Genomic DNA, 23,545 nt, shown 5'->3' on the forward strand with positions numbered 1-23,545 from the left:
CATAAAAATTGAATAACATCATTCATGAAATAATTATATCCGAACAATGCCAAATATTTATACATAGTAAAATTGATTCCATATGTATGCAAACTGAAATCAATTTACTACATTATCGAAACGTGCAAAATGCATCAGAAAAATTCGTAAAGAAATGTTTTATTAACAAACAATTCCTTCGAGAATATGTTTACTTAAATGGGTGTTAAATTCAACAAAAACCAAATTACTTTAGGCAATATAACTGTACTTGTATTTACATTGCTAACAATTTATTACACTGGAAAAAGACTAATATTTTTACGCAATAGTTTTATGCAATATAGCACACATGGAAATCTTTAAACCCCTGAACAGCAGAGTCTTGGTCGATCGTGGCCTAAACTAACAAAACGTGTACAAAGGTATGAACCTAAAGTGAAATGTACGAAAGGGTTTCATATATTGGAAGAAAAATGTAAAATTTAGAAAATAAAGTTGATATGAAATCCAAAATTAAACTGAAATTGTGGCTCTCTTCATGGTCCGTCGTCCCAGGCTTAACATGTAGCATACTAGGTGTAATGTAAATGCACGAATGTGTGTAGTGAGACACAGCGCACTAATCATTAGAATGCAGATTTGAAATTAAACTCAATTTAATAGATAATCTGGGTTTATATCCTTAAACTGTTACGCAAATTTAACAACTTACTTCAATCTTAGACTATCGAATAACAATTCAAATTGAAGTTGACTTTGTAAAATTAGGACTCGTTTGGATGATATAAGATGCGGATTTACTAAATACAGCGGGCTCAATTTTGCTTTTCTGTTTGCAGAAGCAAGTAATAAAGTGCTTTCAAACACACTTCCACTTTTAAATTACAACGAAATTCTAACCTGCAATATTTGTTTCAGTACTCCGTAATCTGTTGTAATTACTGTTAATTTATTTGATTAGAATGTAGAGTTAAAGGGATGAAAAAAGAGCTTCCAGTTTTCAACAAAAATTTGATGTATTACTTCAAAGTTGCATGAGTGTATAAAGGTTTAAAATGCAGCTTTAGCTTAAAATAAGTACACTTGCGATCAGAGCAGGCTTCCCTAGGGAAAATAGCGATATACGGAAAGCTGGAATTCTCAAAATCTTAATTTTGACGATATTAACATTAAAACTATAAAATAAAATTTAATATATAACTGAAAAGTGCGAATAACAAAGTAAATATTAATTCAAATTTTCCCGCGTAAACGTTCATACACAAGTGGTGGGAGGTTACAGATATACAGGGTGATTCTCTCGCTACGCAAGACAAAAATCTTGCCGCACAATGGAACCCCTGCTGTTCCGTTTCTTGTCTTCATCTCAGCCATAAACACACACAAAGCAGTTTTGGGTCCGGCGATATGGTCCCTGGGTCTCTTTACCCGCAAAAACAGCAGAGTTCGATTTTGCGAGACGGTTTTTGTCTTGCGTTGCGAGAGAATCACACTGTATATACATATACATATATGAGACCCCTTTCGCTACATTATATTATCATTTGCCCGGGAAATGCCTACGGGAAAGGGCGAGAATCCCAGACATCACCATTTTCCCTGAGGAAGCTTGATTTGATTGCGAGTGTACCAATCACTATATACATATACATATAGTCCATCTTACACAATGTGGAAAAATAACACAGGAAAACCTAAAAAGGACCATAACTAGTAGTCGGAACGCCGCGCCGTAAGAATGTGGAATTTGATTTCCTCTAAAATTCAATATAAAATCAAAAAAATGTAATTTTATCTAGTATTTAACAATATAAAACGAAATATCAAAAAAATAAGACAACAGAAAAGAAGATAAAATAAAAATTGAAATACATGATTTAAACAAATAATTACAACATTTCAAAACTCAAAACGTACCATAAATATTAATAATAATTTTACTAACGTGAAATGCTATTGTCACTATAAAACAGCAATTAAATGAAGCTAAAAATAACGAAAATCATGGACATTGATACGTACGAGGAATGGGCGTCGATCTTCGATCGGGCCAACATTCGCGTAGAAATTAATTAGCAAGCCAATTTAACTTCAACGATTGTTCGATTGCACGAAGTTTCCGACGAAGTGTGTACATTGATAACAATTTCGCCGAATGCTCACCCCCGATGCACTAGTACGCGCGGCCATTAGAAAAGTTAATTTCTTCGTCGCCTGTTGATTTCATCTGAGCTCGAACCGGGGACCGTAATACTCAGAAATTTTCTCCTGAAACTTTACAGATCTTGAGAGAACCTCCGTCATTACGTCCCCTTTCGTGAAAATAAAAATATTTACCTTTCGTCGCAATCGCCCGGAAACTAATTTACTTCGACAATAATTATTATGATTTGAATAAATGTCGATTTACGAATCGTATCGATTGACAGGAAAAAAAATTATATTTTCTATTTTACTTCAAGTGAAAAAAGTATCTAAGGATAGCCATTAAAATTGTATGGATAGTAATTAAATTACTGTGCCATTCCAAATTAAAAAAATATTCAATTAAATTTTCTAAATTTATTATATTGAGAAAACACCTGATAATGACGTAAATAAGAAAAAACCTTTATGTATTAGTATAATATTTATATTATTGATATATACGTTATTATAATATAGTGTATAAGTATATTATATTAATATAAATATTGTCATGCCAAGAGGTGACACAGTGTATTTTGAAACAGTTCTTAGAAAAACTTGAAAAATACTTATAAGAAGAGATGTGTAAAAAACCGAAAATTAAGGGTCGGTCGCGTCGAGTATGAATTATTCGGGTCGACCCGGATCGAATAGCAATTGTTGTGACCGGACCGAGTTAGGTAGGAATTGTTCAAAAGTATAGATGACCAATAGCCTCAAAATTTCGGGTACCCGATACTCGGATCGAGTCGGGAATTGTTTTGATCAAATTAATACGAAAATTAGGTGCAGTTTTTTGTGGACTCTTTCAATTCACGGTATTAAACAAAGTTCGTCCTAAAACACAGTTTGCTGAATTTGAAGAATTGCAAGTCGACCGAAGTATTCCCGAGCCGATCCGAGTTTCGAGTACCCGAAATTTTTAGGATTCGTTTCGATCCGATTCGAATATCAGCTACCTGAAATTTTCGGGTTCAATACAGACCCGACCTGAGTATCGGGTACCCAAAATTTTCGAATTTTGCGCATCACAACTTATAAGCATATTGTTGAAAATGGTTTAATCTTAAAGTGTTTTTAATTTGCCTAATTACATCTGAAAATTTCACCAAGTTTGATGAAATTATATACAAGAATTTCTATTAGTCGGTTCAAAAAGTTTAAAATCTAAATTAAAAAAGAAGAATCAGATACAGATGTTGTAAATACCAAAAAATATGGATACACAAATGTTCGACATTTATATATCTTAATTTTGAATGTTGTTTTCTCCCTGTTGGTTCGCAGGATTTTCACCGCCGAACATCGTCCACTCAGGCACGCGTCTCTATTTACATAACAGAAACGCGTGGTATAATGGAAATTGCCCTGCATTATATAACACTGCATACCTTGGTCATTTGTACACAACACCCGCAACTCTCGGAGAAAGAGAAAGGAATTTCTCTCATTCGCATGGTCTCGAGTAATTAACGGGCCTGCCCGTGACATGAAGTTCGAAATCGCTGCTGACTAGCCTTACGTACCATACCGTAGCTCGTACTATTGTTTCGATCCTTTACATCTTTGTTATTCTTTTATTATCTTGAAATTGGAGCGTACAACGCTTCTGATCTGAATTTCGAGACATTGTGAGATTCTAGGGTGGCGCGAAATCGGGCTACGAATCAAAAATGAAGACGTCGAGAACAGGATTCTAGCATTGTAAGGTTTTATATTCAGGAACAAAGACTTTGAAAATCTGATCCCCGCACATGTAATTAAGTTAATTGTATTCTTTGAACAGTATTACATGTTCTCTGTGAAAAGTGAAGAGGCAAATCTTGTAATAAAGTAATTAACAAGAAAATGGCAGAATTTCATTTTCTTTAAGTATTTGAATATCTAATCCTGTGCAAATTGCTATTGTATTAAAAATTGGTAAAATATTAAAAAATTGCAATCTTGAGAAAACTAATGTAAGTATTACTAATGAAAAGTAATACAAAATATTATCCCATAATAATAATTACTAGTAGTATTTAGTATTTACTATTCAGTATTCAGTATTTATTACTTACAATTAGTGTTTCATTGTAAAGTAATATAAAATATTACCTCATAATAATGATTACTAGTAGTATTTAGTACTTAGTATTTCATTGTAAAGTAATATAGAATACTACCCCATAATAATAATTACTAGTAGTATTTAGTGCTTAGTATTTCATTGTAAAGCAATATAAAATACTACCCCATAATAATAATTGCTAGTAGTATTTAGTATTAGTACTAGTATTTAGTGCTTAGTATTTCATTGAAAATTAAAAAAGAAATAGGCACATAATAGTCTACTTTTTATACTTGAATGATGCTAGTTATTAACCATACGTGACTCAATGACATTTATACAAAATATGATATGTACGTCATGAGGAAACACATTTATCAGCATTGTTTTCGAATGCAAATATTCATTGTTCTTGCGTGTTGAACTACGTAGGAATGTGACATATATTTCCATGTTATCCAAAGATAAACATTAATCATGTATCTGAAATGACGTTGACAAAATGAATTAAGTCCTCGCTATTATATAGAGAACAATTCTATCACGAAGAATAAATCCACCTACAGAGAGAGCATTTCGTACATCATATTTCTATGCGTTCCGTTTTAATTACATCTTCCAGGTGCTTTATGTTTCTGACGTTCACTTAGCTCTACCTTCTTCTCTTTCAATTTCATTTTACCTCTGATAAACGCAGAATATTAATTTATCAAACCATACGTCCTACAGCCAAATCATTTTTATCATGCCGTTATAATTATGAAAATGTTATACTATTGTGATAAAGTCATTATTTATATATATTTTAATATAATAATGAAAATAAAAGGATAAATGGATATAAGAACTGTAATAGATAACTCATAATACAAAAGGTAAGATAAAACTATCATTTATAACTGCGCATTTCTATAATTTTACACATAGCGTCACTACGCTTTCTCTACCAGCGCAACATGGCGTATCTGGAAGAACAATGGGTAAGTAGCCCTATGAACGGGTCCAGCATAGGTTACAATAGGCGACGCCAATCGGCGCCCTGCGGACCTCAAAAAAAAAGCACTAAGGCGCGCAATTATAAATGAAGAAGGCTGGGGCGTAACATCCATCATATTGCTTTAGAACTGTAATTGTTATTTAGGCAAATACTTTCTATATAATGGTGTCAGTAAGTAGTAACGACGTGAAAGTACTAGACATGATTTGGTCTTCTCTGTGAATAGGCCGCATATGCGGTAGTTCTTCCAGGGAAGCATCGGACTATCCTGTGTCAGTAAGTAGTAAATAGTTAATTTTATTTCAAATTATTTAAACAACTGTGAGAATAAAAAAATTATATCTTCTAAAATAAGTTTTTAAAATATCTAACATTAAGCAGTAAATACTATTTTAAGAACTTATTCCAGAAAATAAAATATTTTACTTTCATAATAAAATAAAATTTGCAAAATATCAGACGCAACACAGTTCAAGTAAAATAATATTTTAAATGGGAATAATTTTAGACATACTAATACTGATACTGGTACTGATACTGATACTAATACTAAAATAATTTCAGTTATTAAAATAAAATTGTTTTGTCTGCTAAACTTTGACTTCCAATTTGAAATATTTCTATTTTCAAAATTATACCCAGCTTTGTATTCAATATTATACTAAAATTCTTACAAGTAATTACAAAGCAAATAATCTGAAACTAAATGAACACCTTAAATGTTATTCAATTTATAGAGCGATAAGTAATGTATTTGGTTAACGTAGCTTCCATGGTCATTAACGATGCATTAACTCTGAAAGTTAAAACCTTTCGCACAGGAATGAAGTGTAATCCATGCTAATCTCTCGATCCGTTATATTTAAACAGAATTGGGACAAATTTCAGTGAAACTTCTAATTTAAAAGTTTAAACAGAGGGAAGCGAATAAATTTTAAATGTACCTACATACTCGTGAGAGATTTCAATTTTCAGTTTATTTATTCATGATCCCCGAAAATAATTTTCGCAAAAATAAATACGAGCTGTGTAATAGGTAACCTGCAACGTGCAACAATAATTTTTTTTAAAGTACGAGCGTTTTTGTAATCGTGCATTGTTTGGATGGAATGTTACAACTGTAAGCTCTACTATATAAGTGATTTACTTCAGGAACATTTTTAATCCGTTAACTAGTATAATAGAATCAGTCATGTTTAATACGATACAAATAATACAAAATTAATTAGAAATATTAAATCATTTTTTATTTAAATAAAAATATACTTGGAGGCCTTTTTATAAAACTTTGGAATAAAATCAACTGATTTGAAAATAATGAGTAATTTTTAATTAAAATTTGAATAAATTTATATTCAAACTAATAATTATTTATCCCTAGCTTTATTTAAAAAATAGTATTTCATTTGAAGAATATTGAAAGCCCTAAAGTCCATCATTTAATTGCTGTTTAAAAAAGGTAATGATATGGTTAATTAACTTATTTTTTATATTGAATAATACCTATATTGAATATTTATATACATATATTTTTTATTTGCAGTATATGTAGGTAATTTAATTTAGAAAATAAACAAATGAAATTGTTAAATAAAAACAAAATCTGGCAATTATTCAACAATTTCACAAGCATTCTAATCGCCCTTGCTCAGGATACCTATCGCTTCGTTCTTCGAGGTATTTGAGGAACAACCACAAGCACCCTTGAAGAGGATACCCGTCACTTCGCCCCTGTGGAGTACATATCTGTGTGATCTATCTATTCGCCCCTGCAAAGTGATAGCAGAATCATTGGAAGCGCTCTTATACTAAATCATCAAGAAAGCTATTTCACCCTGAAAAGTAAAACAATCATATCGCCAAGCGCTTTGTGCATCAATAAAAATACATCCTCTGTACAAAGGAAGGACTTTGTTCCTGGTAAAAAGTAAAATGCACTGAGGATCTAATTAATTGGACTACGTTCTTCAACGTTCTCCTCTGATGAAACAGTCTTATATTTCAAAATCAGTTATTTGATATGCTATAATTAATCTGATGTACCTAATATAAAGTCAAGGATAAAATTCAGCAGATCCAGAAGATTAAAAATAAAAAAATTGTAATTGAGTGATTTCTTCTTATTAATTTTTTACAGTTTTACTTTCTATCATACTTTACAAACAAAAGTAATTACAAATTAAAAATGAACAGAAATTTTAGTTTAATTTTTTCATATTCCCTGCTTCTTATTTTCTTTTGATATTACGTACGTTCTGTGTTCGTATATTATGATTATCTATTACTATATTAATATTAATACTAAAAAAAGAGAAACCTCTTTTCTAACCCTAGGGCCCCAGAATTCTTAATTTGGTCCTGGTCAAAATGTTATAAAAACAAAAAATATTGAATAAACCTTGAACATATGACGATAAAACATATTGTATTAAAAATATTATAATAAAATTTGAAGATGATCCAAGCAACATTAATAACTGACCTATTTTTTCAAATTATCCACAGCAAGTTTAAAAATTGAATTATAAAAATAAAGTACTTAAAATCTTAAATCTTATTAACTAAGAAAAATATGAAATTTTTGAAGACTCTTCAGTAATCTACAGTTATGTCAGGTAAATGTATTTCCCTGAACCAATTGTTATATATGACACTTTTAGTACGCATAACTGCAATCTTGCTCAATTTTCAAACACTAAATCGCTACCAGTTAAACAGTTTTCTGAATACAATCTCGTGAGAAGCTCTGATTAAACGCCTGCTGTAGGAAAGTTCTAAGTGCTAAATTGAATTTCCATTTACATGCACGCGTACATATTATAATATTTGCGATTGTAGAGACTGGTACCATTGGAAGGAACTTAATATCATCATTTACGAAGCAAATGTGAAGCTTCAGAGTAATGAAGTAATAAACTGTCGCATTGTTGCACTTCGTATTTCTATTTTTAATATTGTCACTTTTACGTATAAATACAATTTATTAAAATCCTTTGTAACATTATTATCGATTTCAACGTGTCTGATATTGTAACGAGACCAATAATACAAATAAATGAACGAATATACTAGAACAAAATGTGATAATCACATCGTGACGGGGCTTCTGAAGCGAATTCATCGTGACAGGTTATCACATTCAGAAGGTAACTTATTACCAGAAATGTATCGATGTGCGTACACCAGTATAGCTAGCCACATCCTTGACTCCGGATCATTTTGACAGAAATATTATTACAGTCAGTCACCAGCAGTCTGTCTATCACAGACCGTTGATTCTCTGGAGGGATGCTCTCCTCCAGAGAAATCGGAGGCAATTCCGAAGATCGACGCAGCACTAACCGTGCGAAGCCTTCATTTTTTTTCCTCCGTTAGCAATTTCCTGATAACAAGGTGAAATGATGATTGCAGAGACGAAGTTTCCAGTTAAAATTCTGCACGTATCCCTGACAATATTTAGCATGATCAGTTATTTTCTTTAAATTCTTCTTTATTATTTAACGGTAGAATTATTTACCATTGCCTGGGTACATTATTAGCAAATCTGGAATGTTTGAGAAATTGATGTAGATTAAAAGATTAAAATGATTTATGATTAAATGTAGTTGATTGTTAGATACATTGTCTAGTATACTGGTCTTCTCTTGGAAATTAAGCTATGCCTAATTTGCATATGAAATTTTAGTACTTATTTTAAAATTGATTATTTATTTCCCTAAAAATAACGAAGGTTCGATTCTAAAGTACCCATTGATCAAATGCTCTGCAGGTGTCAAACTGTTATGGATTTACAGTGGGTCGCAAAAGTATTCGCACACCGTTTAAAACAGAATACCTCATTTGAAATTGAATCGAATCACTTGAGGTTTCTCGAGAAACTATACAAATTAATTTACTAAGATATGTACTTATGTCGTTTTAAAAAATTACAATTTGTTGTAATCGTGAAAAGAAATTGTGAAGCGTAATTTGTCAACTTTTTTGCCTGAGTCTATAATGAAAATTTGAAATATGTCTTTTGTAGAAATCAAATAAGTTATGTGTGTGCTGAAAATTCGATCGAGATCGGTCAATGCACTTAAAAGTTATAAGTAATTAAAATTTCCGAAAATCGCGACTTTTCATTTAAGAACGGAACCTGCGTAAAATCGTTTACGCGGGAAAAGGGTATAGCAGGATAAAATGGTTAAAAGTACTTTTGAACCGATTTTAATCGGTAATGCACCATTTAATATCTTCCAAAAAAACGTTATATACCAAGTTTCAACCCTTTATTTTAACCGAGAAGGCAGTTACAAGGCAAAATCGAAAAAGCGGTTTCTGCCATATTCTCCCTATTTAATGGTATTCAAAAAAGTAAAAAAAGTTCTAGGATATTCTAGACATGTTTATTTATGATTGTGAATTTTTCAGATTTGTTGGCTGTAAATCCCAAGAGATAAAAATCAAAAACGCAAAAAGAAAGTAGACGAGTGGAGATTTCGAATAGAAGCTTTCGAAGCACTAAATTTTTACTTTTACAATAGTTAGATTTTAGCATGACTATTGTCGTTAATATTTTTCAGTTTATTCGTTCTGGCGCGCCGTACTTAAAAAAATTAAAAACCGATATTTTCCATACATTTCGTGTGATAACGTGAAAAATACTTCCTGTTTTAAATTTCCTTTACACACTTAGTGTATTGTGTGATTTTTAATATTTCTGCACTGGACAGAGTAATTAATATTTACTTTCATACTCGTACTTTTCATTTATATACTCAATTTTATAATATTTAATAATTAACAACTGTATCAGTTGATTTCTAAATCGAAATTACGATTCTGAGAATCCTTGCTCCCTCAGCAACCCTACTTTGCTCGATACCGTACATAAATCCTTTTAGACAATAAAAAATAATAATGTAAGTTGTATTCTAATAACACTTTAATTTTCAAAATAAAATTAATCAAGTGCAAAGCTTTATTTATGATTCGAAGTGTTTATTCTATTAATTCTTAATGAACTCTTAATTAGTTCTCAATTTCCAAATAGCAACTCGTACGCAATAGAAACTTTCATAAAGTAAATACAAAAATTTTTTTATTGAAAATAAAATTTAATAGCTAAGATATTGCGTTACATAATTTAATTTATAGAACTCAATCTATCAATCAATAATATTGCATATCTAGTGTATTATACAATGATAATAAATAATATTGTGATATTAAATGATAACACGATGTCAAATTTCCTTGTTTAGCATCAAAATAGTGTTAGAGGCAATGTTTCCTAGCAAATGGAATTTTGCTAACAACATACGAGAATGAAGTTCCGATCTTAACAGGAATAAAGTGGAAAATTTTGTAACAAGGTAAGAATGTATGTAGAACACAGAAAGAGGCAAACACTCACGAGAAGTCGGTCTATAACTTTGTTCCACAATGGAAGTAGCACTTTCTGCACCGTTGAACGGGAAGGACCTCCTAAAATTGCTACGAATCACGAATAGAATAATGCGACACAATTTGCAAGCCTGCAGGCATTTCATTTGTGGTACAATGACTTCGAGAAGTAATTATCAATTCACGATAAAATGACTAACTGGTGCATAAGAATTCTTTTTTATTAAATGTATCGTTGCGTATAATGTTTTTCGCGTAACTGTAAAATATTTTATTATAAAAAATTGTGGGGTTAGGGGGATATATTGTTGAATTTATCGAAAGTACAGTTACTGATAAAAATTATAATAACCATAGTAAATAACCATTTCAACTAATTATTCAAATGTAAATATGAAATATTATCATCAGTATTCTAAAAAATATCTTTGTTAGTGATGAAATAACAAATATTTAACATTTTGATAGCAAGTGTCACGTATTCATGATTTTGATAATTAACTTGTTACACAATTATTTTAAATCTTATTTCTATTCACCCCTTCACATGCTAATTACAATTTAGAACTTAGTAATTTATGCAAAATACGTTAAATTGAATTCCCAAATATAATGTTATTAATCCTCAAACAGCAGGCCATGGAGAGAGCCACAATTTTAATTTAATTTTGTTCTTTATGTTAGTTTTATTCTCTAAATTTTACACTGGTCCTTTACAAATTGTCCTTCTAATGTATGAAACCCTTTCGTTTACAAATTATGCAGCTAATTTTGGTTGTTAATATTCTTGTATAGATTTTGTAAGTTTGGCTCCGCTGTTCAAGGTTTAATAATCTCCTGTTAGGTATAAGAAAGATATAAGAACGATATAATTATAAAAATTATAAATTCCACAAAGTGTCAGAATCTTAAGTAAAATAAATAAAAAATTTAGCACATTATTTCGGAAATAATACCCACCAAAATAAAAATAAAATAATAATTTTATTTGAATAAAAGTTTATTTTTGCTGATGCCCATGTCTGACTGATAATTCATAATTAATGACTCAGTATTATTATTTTGAAATATAGAACAAAAATTGCCAGTAATAATTTTATATTTAAATTATTTTTACTGCCTAGAATTTTCATGTTGTTAAAGTTACAGTTATGTAGAATATTTATTGTTGTTCTGTAACAAACTATTCTTTCATTCAAAAATAAAAACTGCTAAAATGTTTATAAAACATTGTAACAATTTATACTCTTCATTTTTATTTTTAGCAAAATGACTATAATAATATTGACTTTATCATGTTCATTATAAACGAACTTGATTTTATTTGTTAGAAACAACGAGACGAATTTGTCAAATATGTACTTTACTTGTTATGTTGAATAATGTTCATTGCTTATTTATAGGTACAGTTTGTTGTTCATGGTTATTTGTAAAATACATAACGCAGTTTCGGTCTGCGCTCATAAATATCCCAATACAAACTTTTACGAAACAGTAACACAATGAATATTCATACTGCTCATCAAGCATGTTTGCTTGAAACATCACACCATTCGAAAGATATTACAAGCTTGTTAGCCAGTGATATTTTCAATCCAGTTATCGAGTAAAACGAGACACTCGCGCTTTAAAGCATTATCGTAAAGAACAGGGCTACACGAAACTCGTTCGTAACGTTAAACGTTAATCGAAGTCGTTCGTCTACGAAAATACACGACTTTGGCTTTCAACCAAAAAGGGATCACAGAAACTTAAGGAGAAAACCGTGTCCCAATATATGTACATATTCAAAATGAATCCTTCACTTTTCTATTTAGTATCTCGAACTACTTCAATACTAATTTCTTTCGTGCTGACCGAAATAAAATGGTAGAATTTTGTATGATTTAGTATAAGTACAGCAGACTCTCTTTATATTGCCATTTCATCTCCACACGAATTTTCAAACATACTAATGTCACCCTTTCACAATCATAGTTTATGAAAATAATACATTTCCATCTCCCTTTCACCACCCTTAAAATAAAAGTTTGGAAGCTTGACAAATTTTCCTCTCCTATATAACAAGAGTCTACTTTAATGCAATAATTTTTTTTATTTATATAGCTAACTTCCTTAAAATTCGTATAGCTGTCATATAGCTATGTGTCATAGCTAGTAAGGGCTTCGTCCCTCCCCTACACCCCCGCCTCGGGAATCCTAACTTAAGGGAAGTGGGCATTTTCTGCGATACATAGAAAATAAGACAATTTCATGTTTCTTTTTCTCAGGATCTACTGTAACTATCAACTTCAAATTAGAACATCTAATATCATATTAGATGTGTATTTTAGCCAAAGAGAATGTTGAAATACCGAAGAGAAAAGATTATGCAACTCTATCAGTGCGTGAGCTTTTTTGTACTTTTACCTTCAACATAAAAGATGCTGCCAATCTGGCTATAAACCGATTTCCAATCAATTCAACTCTATCGGTTGTAGGGTTGCTGAGGAAAAGTAACATGAGTGCCGAAAAACGTGATTTTACAGAGGAACCATGTGTCCAAAATCTTATAAATATAAAAAATATAAAATCTGTCGGACCCAACTTTGTGAGCATTTTTCGCCCGCTTATCGCGTCCAATAAATTGTTTTAATTACAGATTTTAATTACAAATACTGTTTATTATTGAATAAAAAAATTGAAAAATTCGATTTTTTGTCCTCGAAAAATGCCTACTCTCCTTAACACATCCTCCACCTAGTGTTTAATTAAAAAAGTTAAAAAATATTTCCAAATAGATTTGAAGTGGGACACCCTATAAATGCGAAATTCGATATCACTATAGTGTCAACTGCTCTGTGACACTTGAGGACAACGCGACGGCTACTACAACGGAGATAATTGTATCAGTTATGTCTGTATAGACAGAATTTTATAGATTGTGCCACAAGTGTTTTTAATTAATATTATCATATTAATTTATATAGAGCCTCTATATTTCCGCCTCTCCAAATTTTGTGTTAATTGGCCATTGGGAACATTCTGAACTACAGCCAATTTTTTTACGAATATCACGAAAACTTGTAATTTCTGAAGGAAACAATAATCATATACGCATTCACCGCGTTAAAACGGGTGGAGTGATGGATGATAGGTGCCAAAGGCTTAGAGGGGTTAAAGTGAAGTTTAATCAAAGGGTTAATACTGTAAAGAAAATATCTTAGAAACAATATATTTTATTCTAAATGACACATTAGATCATCAAAATTATAGTTTGCTACGGATCTCGTACTACTTAACTCTTTTGACCATGTTGGAACCCATAACTCTCAGTGAATGTTTCTGACTCTCTGTAGGACAACATACCTATATCACATATTTATATTATTTTACATTTTTCTTTAGTTCATTTGACTACATACTACCACTTTTGACATGACTTAAAAAAAAAAACTCGAGATGCAAGGGTTAATCTATATTCAAATAAATCGTTTTCTAGGGTTATTTCGTTTAAATGCCATTTTAACGATTTAATAAATTCGAACGAATTCACTTTGTAAATAATGTAATATAATTACATCAATTTTCAAGTAATTATATTAATATGCAATTAAGCATACTTATTGTTGGTTTGAAGATTTAAGCCATTGCGACCTTCCATAATCTGAAGAAGGGTTAACGCTCTAACCACCCTACTTTTTTTAAATAACGCAAAATTGTTGTATTCATGCAATCTTGCAGATAAAAAAAAGAATATTTTAAGCAGCGTTGAATCTTAATTACCTTTGAATTAAATAAACTGAAAAAATCAGTAATTAAAGAATAAAAAGTAAATTAACATACATCTATAGTTGTTTTTAAATTTCTACAGTTTAAAATAAAAAGCTGTAACCTGTTTCTTTGAGAAGAGAAAAATACTAGATATATTGTAGATTTCCTCGAAGAAGCATGTGTTTAAAAATTTTTAGCACACTATACTGGAAATCTTTTGAGATTTAGTCCACATTTTATAGCATAAAACTTTCTTCAATCTGCATTTATTTACATGACATCAACGACGTTGGAGGTAACGTTATCTTGCATCTACCAATCTACAAAAATATGCAGGAGTTTTTAAAACCAGTTATGTTTATCTTGAATATTTGTATTCAAGATCACCTCTTGATGGTAAAATAGTCATTGAATTTCTATTTTCATTATTTACAGTACGAACAAAGCTGTCCTATTATATTTTTCCTGTTTCATTTTCCTGTTTAAACTGTCAATTTCACAGAGCGTATTTATCTAAAAACTATTGTTTTGAAATGTCAGGAATAATGATATCGAAATACAATTGAAGTGCTTTGTGTATATTGTTTATTAATCAAAAAGTGAAACTCTTTTATTATAGTAGTGTCGAGCAATGTTGGCTTCGCGACGGCACCACGCAAACTTCTTTTTCCGACCTCGCTGGTGCCCCTAAATATCCCCCACACCTGTACCCTTCAAAAGGCTTTTGGGAAGTTGTAACAGTCGCGGCACGATGAAGTCGCGATTCGATTCAAGTCACCCAACCTTCGTCGTTCCTTACATTATTTTCTACTCTTGTTTTTGATACGTCAAACATTTTTGAAACAATTATATTAGAATAAAAATTGCAAACTTGTAGCAGAAAGAAGGCTAATTACCTAGGTTTAACTGAAACGACTTTTCCAGCGATATCTTTGAAATATTTTGTTCTATTACTTAAATATTTTAAATAATTTATTATTTATAGTCGCGATGGTTAAAAATTCAAATAACTTAAATCTTTCGATACTTCTAGCTTACAATTTATGTTAATCCCCTCAGATTTTAAAGATAACGAAGTAAATAAATGATTATCCTCTGAAGTATAATAACTCTGTTATCACGTCATAACAAGAGGATGATCACAGCTAATATAGACATAAACTTTATAGTATAATAAATATCCTTGCAAAGCACCATATTGTGTAAGGAACTTATTACAAGGTAAAATGTGCAAATGTAATTAAAATTGGATTACATATGTTTAAATTATTAGAATTTTAATGATAACGAAATATATGTTAAAAAGATATTGGAATAACATTTATAATCAGTGTAATAATTTAAACATACCTTGTATAATTATTAACAGATATTGTAATACCAGAGAATATTGCAATAATTAAATCGAAATGCACAGTTAGGTGTACAATAATCAGGAAGATTTTGATGCTAAAGTTTACTTTTTCTTCTAAGCTTTAGTGGATCTTATAATTTTATGTTTCTATAAGTTCCTAAACTTCCTGCACTTTTTATTGATTTTAGGTAACTACATGTTTCTTTCAAACAGTTGTATACAAAATTTATAATAGGTAAAAAATAAATTCTTAACTCTTGAATAGTGGAGTCTGGGTCAAACGAGATCCAAACTGACAAAATACAAAGACATTAACCTAAAGATCAATATATAATCTTTAAACAAAAGAGTTTCATAGGTTGAAAGAATAATTGTAAAAGAAACAATGTAAAATTTAGAAAATGAAAATAATATGAAATACAAATATCGTCTGGTGTATATAATAATATGTTAAATTGATTAAAATGCATAACCCAAAAATTGTTCGTTCCCCAAAACAAAAAAAATTAAGAATACATAAAATTAAGATTTACATAATTTTTCTTTTCATCCCTCTGGTATAATTATTTGAAATTCAAATAACTTCTCGCCTTTACCTTTTTAAACGATTTGTATCAGAATTCATTATCATAATATAAGCGAAAGAAAATATTCGAATTATTATTTATACGAAGAAACAAAGTGAGAAATGATGTCCGAATATTAATAAATATAAGTAACTGTATATAATATAAAAATAAAAATCTGCAAGGAGAATTAAAATCTTGATACACCCCTAATATTCTGTTTGGGTACGTTCACGTATCAGTGCACGCTTTTGCTCGAACACGTGTTTACGTTCCCTTACGACCTTCATTAAATACCATAAACAAATCTGCTTCAAATTCTAATGATGGACGTCCATCACAATTCTTAACACTATTCGCTAACATTTATTTATAATTTTAAAGAAATTTTAAAAATAATTTGTATTCCATAAAATCACAAATACCCGTTATAATCTACATTATTTTCATCAGCATGTTAATCGAAACAAGCTGTCACTTAAGAACACTGGATTAAATCATGTATCTGAATAGAACGACAAAAAATTAATTGAAAATATTCTTCTAAACGGGAAGCTTTTCGAAGCAGCGTAGCGGGCAACGCGGGATTTGCATAATCATAATAAATGATGTGCAAGGAGCACGTATACAACAAATATCCTTTATTCCTTAATCCGTTTATCCGTTACGTTCTTCCATTGTTTGCCTGTATTCGCGTTAATTCTTCCTACAAAAACTTCCACTACCTCATGCAGTCATAGAATTATGTAACGTTTGACGTACCAACGATTTGAAGTAACCTAACCTAACATATTCTCACAACCTACCCACTTCAAAACTTTATAATTTCCCGGAATGATACTTAGAGAAAGGATCGCAGTGACTGTGAAAAAATCTACGGAATAATTTAAAGTTTCGTTCGTTGAATAATTGATCACTCACCATTTGATCGATGAACAGCCGCAACGACGATCACCGTAGTCCAAAGGATTATCAGGTGTATTGTTATTGTCATGGTCGATGTTCCCGGTTCGTTTTTCTCACTATCACGCACAGCCGGAAAACGCACGCGAGACGGAGTCCAGTTGCAGACTGACTTGCCGTGCGAAGTCCTGCAGGAGCAACACGACGCGCATGCGTCCTCAGTACCACGTGCCTTGTCTCTTTCGTGTCTTGACTACTCACAGGGACGCTTGCGATGCTATGGTCGCCTCGCCTCGCCTCGTGCAACTAAGATTTTGGATATTTGTCGAACAACTTGTAAAAAAAAGCTGCAGCTGCTTCTAAGAGGGATAGATACTTCTCGAAGCGTGTTTGGAAAGTTTATATCGAGGAAATTCGACGCAGCCTGCCTTTCAAGTGACACCAGGAAGTTCCGATGTGCGGAACGGAAACTGAAACGTCCCGGTGCGAGTTGAAAAGCAGGTGATAGTTTGTTACACTGAATTAACCCTTTCGGTGCTTGTTATAATTTTTTTCTTGCGATTCATATTACTAATATTTGAAATTAATTTAAATTACAGTTTTATTGTCGGATCATAAAATAATAAATGGGGTAATAAATCATATTACTTTTGACTATTATTCTATTTTTCCCTGTTATTTTTGTTTTTAAATATTAATTGTGCATACTGTTGGAAAACATATTTGGTGTACAAATTAATTCGGTGCCTTTAGAATTGCGCCTTCTTGATTGCTATTTTAAATTTGAATATTCTCCCGCGCTTCTGTGTATTTGAATAGTGGCGGGAGAATATAAATCAAAAATTACTTTAGTAATTTTACTTACCGTGACTTTTTGAAAATAAATCTTCAATTAAAAGAAGAAAAGGCACAGAATTGATTTGTACTTACACTTAATACATAATTGTAGTGTTAAATATCCTAACATTTTTTATATAATATAATTATATTACTACTTACTGTCATATAAAATGAATTTTTAATATTAGTCGTTTTTACATACAATAAATCAAATCAACTATTTACTGTTACAGATTAAAATTAATATTCGATTATAAATTTTAAAAATATTCTATACTAATAATATTGATTAATAATGGAAAGCAAAAACAAAATTCAATTAAAAAAATATGGCTTGTTGTCACACGAAGCCCTGCTAATCTCATACATTAATTTTGAAATAAATGTTGTATCTTGTTATCAATATAGTAGACCTAAAAACTTTAGCATATTGTTAATATTATATGTATCCAATTGGCAGTTAAATTCACAAATTCGAAAGTTAAATAAAATTCAGTGGATAACAATTTGCAATGATGCTAAACAATATTCGAATTAATAATCTCTTTTCCTATTTAAATAATTATTTTTTGATGTCTCTACAGTATAAATGGTTCATCTTTAAAGCAAAATACGTGGAAAGATCGGATTTAGTTGGCAGCTTAATATAATCGCTTTATATGGCATGATTATGGATACAACAAGCGTAGTTTGAACGTTTTATTCGGTTGATTTAACTTTTAAATATGGAAAGTTCTCTTCAGGTCTGTGTTAATTTGATACAATAGTTCAATCGCGGATATGAATATATAAATTGAGAGTATGTCCACGGTTCGTGGACAATAAATTGCGTTGAAGGTTGTAGAGAAACAGTAGAGCTTTCATATTTATCAGTAGACTGAGGATTTTTATGCATTTATAACGGGGTTAAATATGCAAAATGTATGTAAATTGTGTGCTATGTATTAGAAAACAATACAAAATGTTTCAAATATGTAAAATGTATAAGGTATGCATATTAAATTGATGCTTCTATACAACCTTAAAGAACAATATTTTATAAAAATACATATTTGCATAATCATTTACAGTCTATTAGATACAAATACGCACGTGGTGAAGCTAGAAAGCTTTAAGTATCTAATTTGAATTTTGGGAAATTTGTTACTTTATTAGGTACAAATTTCCATTTTAGGATATTTACCACTTTATTGAGTACAAATTTCAATTTTGGGGAATTTACCATTTTATTGAGTACAAATTGCAATTTTAGGATATTTACCACTTTATTAGATGCAAATTTTAATTTTAAGAAATTTACTAGTTTATTAGGTACAAATTCCAACTTTATATTTGTTTGCTTCCATAGAGTATCAATGAAAAATTTTTAATTTCTATTTTAAAATTTTATTAAATTAAGACAATAATATTTAATACTTTATGCGATCTCCTTAAATGTTAATAGTGGTTTCAATTCATAAAAGTATGTCTAAAATGTAGCAATATATTTCACTAATATTTTGGATGAGGACGCTTTCACTGGAATTGGATTTTTTAAAAAGTAGACACTTTTGAATGATCCATGGGATTATAATCTAAAAAAATCCTTTTTCCATCAAATAAAATAGCTTCCATTAAAGGATTCTATTAATCACTTAACAATTTTAAAGAGTACAAATTTTAAAGTACACACATTACTCAATTGTGCAGTAAATTAATAATAATAATAATAATAATAACAGCCTTCACATGATTTTGGTAAAAATTATAATATTACTTTTCATGGTAATTGTACCTTCTATTACACGATAATTTATTATAAATCATTGCTTATGGAAGTGCTAGTCGCTGCAGTCAATATTCCGAAAGAATTGCATCACTTATAGATACTTCATTTAGAAAACTTAACACGTAGAAACTACATTGCAAGTCGTTTGCGAAAAGCATTACAATTCTACTCAAAATTAGTTTTGGACCAAGCGCGCTACTGTCACGAATAGGTAAAGTGTGAACAAAGAAAAAGGGAAGGGGCACGTTTCAGCACGCAGCAGCAGGTTCTGTTTCGCGAAACGCACTAAAATCGTGAAACGGAATGGAAATAATTCGTTAGGTTGTTGAGACAGTTAGAATGATTCTAACACAGTGATATATCGGATTTCTGTACTTCAAGCACACATTCGTGTAACAGCCGGAAGCAGAATAGTTGTAAGGAAACGAGTAAAGAGTATCTTTCAACGCGATGCATTACAATTACAGTACACGGCAATAATAAAACAGATGTAAATATGGAATACTGTGTAATAATTGTAGAATAATTACTGAATCAACTAGGATCACCTGTATGTACTGGAAATTTTACGGATACATTTTTATATGAAATTATTTAAATCAATGTCCAAACGTGTATAAAATAATTTTGTGTATAAAGTTTTACTTGTAACGAGAAACGTTTTGTGGCAGGTATTTTTGTTTCGAATTGTCATATTCACTGATATAAGTAGCTACTCAAAAAATGTCAACTTGTCATCTCACCATTTTAAGATTATAAGGTTCTAACAGTCTAAAATTTTCAAATTCTGATATTCAAGTGTACTTAAGTACACAAATACTCGAGTATTCAAGTATTCAAATATCCAAATACCATAGTATATTAGTATGTTTGTATTCTAATGTTCCAATGTGTAGTATCCCAAAATGCCAGTGTTATATATAGTATTCTCCTCCTGTTCTAGAGTATCCTAAAAGTATTCTAACAACCCTGGTATCTTTAATTTTCAAGTATTGTAGTAATCCACTACTATTCCAGGATCCTTTTAGTTTGGTAGTGTCCTACTAGTATTCTAGAGTACCCGAGTGTCGTAGTGTTCTGGTGCCTCCTAGTGCCCTAAGTATCCCCCCCCCTTTTGTGCTAGTACCTAAGTAGTACCCTAGAGTATCATCATCTCTTGGTGTTCTAAATATTCTCTAGTGTTCTAGTAGTTTATTTTAGTATATTCTACTATTTTAATATTCCAATATTCTTCTTAACACTCATAAACAAAGCTAAGGGCGGGGGATTCTGGCCCATTCGCTTTAAAATTCTTCTAACTGTAGGACAAGGGAGAAAAATCGTCAGACTCGTCCAGTGGGGCTGACAACAGACGATCTCTACCCCAGACATCTATCATACCTCAATTCGGAACTTGTATATATTCAAACCGCATGCCGGGCGACCGCTTGCGAGAACACCGTCACTGATCTCTCGCCGCCACCTAGCGGACCCCGGCCCAAACTAAAGGCGTTCGGGCAGATGAGACCCTCCATCACTAAACGCCTACATAACCCCCATAAAACTTCCATTGGACCTAATGATCATTTCACGCAAAATAATTGGAATCCCTCGTTGTAAAAAAAAAGCTATATCATGTTACACATTTTATATTTGGTGATCCACCATTTGACATCCAGCAATTCAGTATCAAGTGAATTTAATTTGTTTTATACGAATATTGAATCCACCTTTGTCAAGCACGTGGTACATTAATAAAATACCTTGTGCGTAAAATGATGCGTAAACGAGTAAATAAAAGTGAGAAAACGAACCGAAAGAGGAAAATAGAAAGGATACGAGGATAGAAGAGGAGATAAAAGAGCGAACGTCGAGAAAAGGGAAAATGAACCGAGAGGGAAAGAGAAGGAACGACATAATAAGAGTGCAAACACATTCCACCAAACGAACGTCGTCGGCGAGAGATTCACCTTCCGACTTTCTCGTTTGATATGAATTTTTCTCCTTTGCTAGCCGGCATTAGCGTACATTTTTCATTTAGTGGATTGCGGTAGAAAATCTTGCACAGTAAAAACCGGTGACGTGGATCTTAGGTGAACGCGAAGTCAAACGGGAAAACTTTACGGATTAAGCGCAATCAAGTACCGATAATTCTCTGGTGAATCGTGCCTCCCCTGGCTTTCTATCTGAAGAAGACGGGAGGTCATGGAGACATCACGGGGTTTTAACTAGAAGGAGAAAATATGTTCTTCGTTATAGTGTTTTTTGTTTACAATTTTTTTTTAGTATAGTACCTGCTCGATAATTCCCTGATTTTGGAGCTCTAGAGGGGGTCTTTCTAAAAAACGAGGAATTATCAGATATCAATGGCATATATGCATTCTTCACAGTTCGTTTATTTCTGTGACAATGCTATTGTATTTTCATTGGCCATCTAAGCTATCTCGTGATGCTTAACAAGGAATTATCAAGCGCCCTCTGTATTAACAAGACTATTTGGACTTGGGAACGTCAATAATATTAGGTATAATTAGATACCTTGTATTCAATAGTGCCTAATAATGATTTTTTATCATTCTTGTTAAAATGTACAATATTAAACCTTTGCAGTGGTATTTGTCTAGGTCTTCTATTATGGATGTTCTAATAGTTGAAATTATTTTTGTATTAAAAATAAATAATTATAAATCTATGACAAAACTACTATATTTTCGATTTAAGGTAAAAAGATTTGTTGCATTCTAGTAGAATGTTGACGCAGAATAATTAATATTCATAATAGTATCCTGGTTTGGGAATTGTGAGTAGATATGCTGCAAAAAGTTATGTCCTTTTCTACTATAAATAAATTCATATTTTAATCTCTTAATAAATACCACATAAATTTTCTCACACTGATTATTGATATAGGTATGCACGATAGAACTAAGAAAATTCAATAATAATTTTCTAAATAAAAATTCTCCTTTTTACCTGACTTTACCGTATTCATATTGTTCCTACATAAGGCATTTTATATACACTGTAACAGGTTAGCAATTCAGAAAAGATGGAAGCGACTATTCACGTTCAGAAATACGTCAAAATCGTGGAATAGATTTCCCTTTACGCGACACTTCCCTTCAGAGAATATTTACTTCAGAAATCTGTTCGAATACGAAGTGGTTGTTGAAATTGCACAGATTCTACCTTTCACCTAAGAAGTAGATCTGGAAAATCGGTAAAACAAAAATTACGTGTGTTTTACAAACTACTATTTAATTATTATTCAAAATCAATAATATTATATCTATTTATATTGTTTTATTCAACGAAACTATAGTTAAAAAGTAATTTTAAAAAATCACGATAAAGAATTAAGTTACATATAGCATTTCATAATTTATGTAACAAAATTTCATTAAAATCATTAAGTAATTAACTAATGGCACTGAATGATTTTACAGTACAGTGACGATCTGATTAGGTTTCCGTCAGGAAAATGGCGATATAGAGAAAACAGGAATTCTCAAAATCTTAATTTTGACGGTATTAATATTAAAAGTGATTTAGAATTAAAATAATATAATTTTCGATTATTGAATATTATAAAATTTAGTACACGATTGAAAAGTACGAATAGAATTCAAATTTTCCCGCGTAAATGTTCAGACGCAGGTGGTGGGGAGCCACAGACCTATAAATATATGGGGTCCTCCTCGCTGCGTTGTCAGTTTCCCCGGTGATGCCTATGGGGAAGGGTGAGAGGCTGGAGGAGGGGAACCCTGTTTTGATTGTG

At 31.1% G+C, this 23,545-nt stretch overlaps 1 protein-coding gene across 7 annotated transcripts in view; it reads right to left on the reverse strand.

Moving 5' to 3' along the window:
* LOC117609900 (neurotrimin) overlaps positions 1–17,352 on the reverse strand; it is a 454,130-nt gene extending 436,778 nt beyond the window's left edge. For 3 of the 7 annotated variants that reach the window (XR_004582720.2, XM_034336659.2, XM_076689916.1), the window contains exon 1: positions 17,199–17,352. Coding sequence is in view for 6 of the 7 variants with exons in the window: in XM_034336659.2 (XP_034192550.1) it covers positions 17,199–17,271 (73 nt within the window). In the remaining variant the exon portion in view is untranslated. The remainder of the gene's footprint in view (positions 1–17,198) is intronic. The other 4 variants (XM_034336660.2, XM_034336656.2, XM_034336661.2 and 1 more) reach the window with 2 other exon arrangements.
* Positions 17,353–23,545: the final 6,193 nt, after the last annotated feature.

Source organism: Osmia lignaria, chromosome 9, assembly GCF_051020975.1.
Source record: "Osmia lignaria lignaria isolate PbOS001 chromosome 9, iyOsmLign1, whole genome shotgun sequence".
In the NCBI taxonomy this organism is placed as follows: Eukaryota; Metazoa; Arthropoda; class Insecta; order Hymenoptera; family Megachilidae; genus Osmia; species Osmia lignaria.